This window comes from Pteropus vampyrus, unplaced genomic scaffold, assembly GCF_000151845.1.
Source record: "Pteropus vampyrus isolate Shadow unplaced genomic scaffold, Pvam_2.0 Scaffold99, whole genome shotgun sequence".
Lineage (NCBI taxonomy): Eukaryota > Metazoa > Chordata > Mammalia > Chiroptera > Pteropodidae > Pteropus > Pteropus vampyrus.
This window is the reverse complement of record NW_011888880.1, coordinates 4271549-4277557: the sequence shown is the minus strand read 5'-3', so window position 1 is coordinate 4277557 and position 6009 is coordinate 4271549. Positions and strand designations below refer to the sequence as shown.

The window sequence follows — 6009 nt, the reverse complement described above, 5'->3', positions numbered from 1 at the left end:
GGCCCAGAAGCACCCAGCACTCATGGCTGAAGGATGGGTCACGCTGCCCCAGTGAAGGGTAACTGGGCAGGCACCAACGATGTCTATTATATGGTGTTTTAAAGGATGAACTGGAATCATAGGAGTCTGAAAAATTACATAGAGATATAAAAGGTAATACCGTCTGATAATGGCTATATAGGTAAAATAATGGCTTCCCCAAAATGTCCACATCCTAATCCCCAAACCGGGAAATGTGTTACATTTCATGGCAAAAAGAACTCTGCATAATGAAGGCTAAAGAGTTAAAATGGGGACGTTATCTGGATTAGCAGAGTGGCCCCAACTGAATCATTTGATTCCATGAAAGTGGAGAGCTTGTCCAGGCTGAAATGAGACAGAGACGAGACACTGCTGGTTTTGAAGATGTGGAAAAGGGGCCGCGCACCACGGAATGAACAGCCTTTAGAAGCTGAAAGCATAAGACACCAGGTTCCCCAGAACTCCGGGAAGAGACGCAGCCCTCTGACACCTTGATTTCGCCCTGTAAGACTCATGCGGAACTTCTAAACTGCAAAACTATAAGACAATAATGTTGTCTTGTTTCGATTTGTTTCAGAAGCAATAGAGAACCAATAGAGTGGCTAAGGAAAGGGAATGGAAAAGACAAATCAATAAAAAATTGACAGAATTCCCATAATTTTTTAAAAAAGACTTAAAAATATTAGCCTCTGTTTTGTCTTTCCATTTTAAGTAGAACTAATAATTCTTATGATCATTTTCAGAATTCATAAACTAGCTTTAACAGAAGAAATAATTTCATTAAAATTATAATCAAACTAGAACGACAGTGAAAGATCAGTACATCATAAAGGTTAAGAAAAATATATCTTTAGTGAACCTCCGAAAATTGTTAATGGAAGATTAAAAGGAAGAATCTGTACTTGTTTTTATTATTATATTAAACACACAGGTGTCAGGTCAACACATATTATAAACCATTCTGTTTGGGTTTTTTTTTAGAACCTGCCTGAGATTCACTTTTTCTCATTGAGGAAAATGCAAAACTGTGAGCTCGGTGGTCACCAGAGGGCGCCATGGGGCAGGCCGTCCCTCTCATTCAAGATTGGTTCTTGGAAGGCAAAGGCTTTTTGGTGGCTGCCACTCTGGAAGTCTGTGTTGCTTTGGTGTGAGAGAGGGAAGAATTTTTTCTACTTATATAAATGTTTTTTCAATAAAAGCTTGTTTAGTATGACTACTAGTGTCTTCCTCAATAAAAATGAAAATAAATGTGCAACAAGTTTTAGCAATGTCTACGAAGTCTTCAAAAATATAAATATTAAGTAAGTAAATGAAAATCAACACTGTGTGCAACTTAGTTAAACGGAAAGTCTCCTGACTAGTTCGTGCTTGGAAGAGGAAGGAAGGGAGAGGAGAGGATGTATCCTGGAGATGATACTTGGGACCAAGTCTTAGGGCATCCACGGTTTTATCCAGTGAGAGTGAAATCCATTTTCAGTTCAAAGAACAATTAGAATGTTCTTTAGCCAAGGTGTAGACACTAACGCAGCTGCAAGTCAGGACCCAGAGAAAAGGGAAGGCCGCGGGCCAGGCAGAGCCACACAAGCTAAATTGTGGCCCCGGCATCCAGGGCTTTGCAGAACAGACTGGAAGGAGCAAATGAACCTAGAAATGGTCGTGATTACATCTTTGTACTTAAAATGAGCCTAGAGTATAACTGCAAGAGCAGGAATTATTACATTTCTGCAGACTGTGACGAAAGTCATCGTCTAAGGAGGAGACCAGTTTGGGCAAAGACAGTGACCGACAGAGGGGACTAGAAAAGTAGGACGAAGCCGGGAGACCACGCCGGCCACTTACTAAACGTGCTGTTGTGAACGGTCACGATCTAGTTTTGCATGGAGTTAACGCAGACAGAAATTAAAATGATTTAAAAATATTATGATGGTTTATTAAAGTGAATTCATATTTACGAGTCCATTCATAACTTTTATTTCTTTAGTAAATGTATCTTTCATGTATCTTTATGGTACAAAATTCAAACAGTACACTCCTATGTAGAATAGAAAAGTGTTAACAACCATTTTTATAAAAATAACATAGCTTAGACCTTATTATTTGAAAACATCGTAATTATATGATCCCATTTGTTGTACACTATTTTCTATTATTTTCTATCTATGTATTTAGCTACCAAGCCAATTTCAATATGTTTTGTTTAGTGAGATATTTGCATCAATGTTTACTAAATACTGACAACTCAAAAGAATCCAAAAGAGAATTCTTGATGTGATCCCAACCTGCCAAATTTGCTCTTTCCTCAGTTTCTCTAATTTTGGTAAATGGCACCACAGTTCACTTAGTTTCTCACCCCTCCCCCCCAACCCTCAGAATCATCGCTGGCTGTTCTCTTCAATGACGCCCCACATCCAAGCCACAGCAAGTTCCATAGATTCTGCTGCTAAAACACAGTCCTATTCCTAATCTAATCATGCCACTTCTCACCACCCTCCCAACTATCGCCCCAATGCAGGGCATCATCATATTCTCTCGGCATCTTAAAATGAAACCAAAATTACTGAGTAAGGTTCACAAGAGAGTAGCTTTGGAAAAGCACAAATGAACTGTGTCTTCCGCATCATCATCCATCTCCATCGTCATCATCGTCATCATCATCATCATCATCATCATCATCATCATCTGGATACAGGCAGAATCCAAATAGTTTACATGATACAACATTAGCTTTCATTTTTTGATATAGTGATTCAATGATTACATTTTTGTCTAACCAAATTCAAAAACCCTTGACTCGAAAGGATAGATGATACATAGTTCATGTGATAACATTCATAAAAAAATCTAAGCATATAATTTTGAAAGTTTTAAAATGTTAGCAGCAAATAAATTATATTTACACGCTGTATGTTTCAGAAACTTTTTCATTTAGATAATGGATTAACGCCTAAATTCTGTATGTTCTTTTCATTAGATGTATAGTTCAACTTACCTGATCAAGTTCATCTGAAATTGCAATACCTGGGATTCAAAAGAGATTTATAAAAAAGTTTTAGAAGCAATTTTTAATAACATAAGGTTAAAAACAAAGACAAAAGTTCTACTGATAAATCTAGTGTATTTTCCACTTTATTTTTTTCTTTTTATTAGTGCTTCAAAATATTGTGATACATCCTTTCTACTAATGAAAACAAACTAAGAACTGACATCGACCATGACAGCACGAGCTGCTGAAACACGTGCCGTCCTGCAGACAGGCTGCCAGACGCACAGCTGACGCACAAAGATATTGTGAAGATGCTGTCTTTACGTTCCAACGACAATGAGGCACAACTTGGCCCGTTATGATTTTGTTCCTGCTCATGGACTCATTTAGACTCCTAGAGTGATGAAATATGAAAGCAGATTGGTGGTCAGAGATCATTTATTTTAATTTCCTTATTTTACAGATGAGGACACAGGCTAGACAGCAGGAGAAATCTGCCCACAGTCCCTGAGACTGAGAGCGTCCGCAGCCAACGGGAAAATGATTCCTCCTCACAGTTCTTCTAACCATCCACGTATTCCTCACTGTGTGTCAATCTAATTTCTGTCTTTACCATGCCGCTAAAATTGTTCTCGGTCAGCAATGTACAAAGTTTTAGTCCTTAATGTGTCTCTCTGTGACGACAGATGCTGTTAAGCTCACTCTCTTTCTTGAGATGCTGTCCTCTCTTTTCTATGGCCCTGCTTTGTCTTCTTCAAATTTTCTTCCTTTGGGGTAAAGGGTCCTTTCCTGAAATTTCCTGAAATGAGCTGCTCTTTCTCTTCACTTGACAGGCTCCCCTTGGTAATCTAAGCCATACCATTGACATTTTTACTTCTCTATGCGGTGACGACTAACAAATCTTTATCACCAACACAGACTTTCCTCCTGACCTAGTTGCTGAATTCCTAGGGGCATTTCAATCTCGATATGTCAAGCTAACGCTATCATCCTCCCTTCAGCTCACTTCCTCCTTTTTTTTTTGAAGAATGGTGTGCCTAGAGCTAACACAGGCCCTGGAGCAGGAGTGGCCAGCCCTCAGGCTTGGGGCAGAGGGCGAACGGGATCTGGCGTCGAACCCCCCATGTAGGATGGGCCAAGGGACAAGAAAAAGTCTGAAGTCTGAAGCCCGAGGGGAGAGAGAGAGAGAACGAAGGGGACCGAAGCTAGAGTTCAGCAGACTGTAACGTGCGAGAAAGATGAGCCAGGTTCGAAAAGAGAACCTGGAAACACTCGGAAAATGTGCCTGAGTAAGGATGCTCTCACCTGCTCAGGCGAAGAGTGTATGTGGAGGGAACTTCACAGGTTCCTGTATCATCTCTGCCTCCACTAACCTCATCAATCGATTATATGCAAAGCAGAAAGCAGCTGCCCCACTACACATCGGTAAGTGGCACCATGCTTTCCCTTGTAGATAAAACTAGAAACACAGGTGCATTCGAGACTCATTCTTCACAGCGACATTCTATAAAATTATTGTTTTGGGCAAAAGTTATTGGTAACTAAGAATTTTTATGTGTTACTTCACTACAAGAGAGTCTAGCTACCACTCTAAGAATTTTGGGTGACCTAAGCTTAACAGTTACTCAAGGACTCGCTGTATGATGAAGGTAGCACCTTAAATTCAAGGAGAGAAGGCTTCCGGGAGGAGCAGCGCGGCCGCTGGCGGGCACCATGTGCATGTGGCAGACTCCGGGATGTGACCGTATCGGAGCAGGGGAGTGTACCTGACTCCAGTTACAGATTCCAGAGCTGTCTGAGCGGTTACAAACATTTCTAAAGGTCTGACATAAGTTACACATTTATGAATGTTTGGTTTTAAAAAATATGTAAAATTATAAATGGTCGCTTGGAATAACTCAGACTTCAAGGTACTGTAGAAATTTTATAGAGTAGCAAACAGTTTACGTTGCATTCTACAGTAGATTTAAAATACATTATTCTGGTTTATAAAAGCCAAATATATATTTTAAATGCTTAATTTTACATTTAATATGACAAAAATGTTCCTTTCTAATATTAATTCAAGATTAGAACTGAATATATTATTTTTAAATAAATATTTAAGACAATCTATTTTAAAAGAGTGGCTATATAAAACAAAATTATCTTTCTCATCCAAAGTCAAAAAACTTAGATATTAAATAATTAAATAACCCATGATTTTTTTTTAACTTTTTGCATCAATGCCCTTAGCCCTGCAAAAAAGTTATCTCATTAAATTCTTAGAAAGCTATTAGTTGATCTTTAAATTTCTTTTATACTTCAGTTTGTGAACTCATTATTCATAAAGACAGCAACAGTATTTTGCCTACCTAGACCAGCTGAGAGTTTGTAAGTAAGTGAAGAAGCCTTTGAATAGTCAAAATGTTTGTCAAAAATTTTTAAATTTTTTAAACCCAAACAGAATTTGCACATCGCTCGCGAGCTAGCTCCCTGATCCCCTTTCCATTGCCCATTACTCTCAGCTTTAAACACGGGGAGCGGTTCTGTATAGCCTAGAAATGTTACCAGTGACAAATGGAGATGAAAAGTCACTATGAAGACATATTAAAGTACTAAGAAGTAAAGGGTCCCAGGATATAACTCAAACTAGATAAATAAGAAACTTGATTTTGGGAAGGAATTATGCCTCCAACTGTGCCAGGTGTTTGGACTCACGTATTGGGTTCAGATACCTATTCTTATATCTTCTTAACATTTACATATTTTGATGATTTTACCTATTAAATTATCTAAATAAATCTCCGTTCTATTACATATAATTCTTTCTACTCCCTATTATCAACATTTAAGTTAACCAATGTATTTTTCACTTTCTGTTATTTCGCTTATAATCAGAGCTTAAACTAATTAAAAGCAGTTGAAAGGATTTTGAAGAATCGCTTCTTCCCAGAAGCATGAAGCCCTGATGAGAACCGTCTATACTGAGGAGCCAGGAAATTCTTCCAGTGCACAGCTGTTCC

General features: G+C 38.4%; 1 protein-coding gene across 1 annotated transcript in view; it reads right to left on the bottom strand.

Annotated features, from left to right (window-relative positions):
* The window catches only part of CUNH8orf34 (chromosome unknown C8orf34 homolog), a 291185-nt gene that overhangs the window by 220083 nt on the left and 65093 nt on the right, over positions 1–6009 (bottom strand). The window contains exon 4 of the mRNA XM_011364628.1: positions 3011–3039. Coding sequence (XP_011362930.1) covers positions 3011–3039 — 29 coding nt within the window. The remainder of the gene's footprint in view (positions 1–3010; positions 3040–6009) is intronic.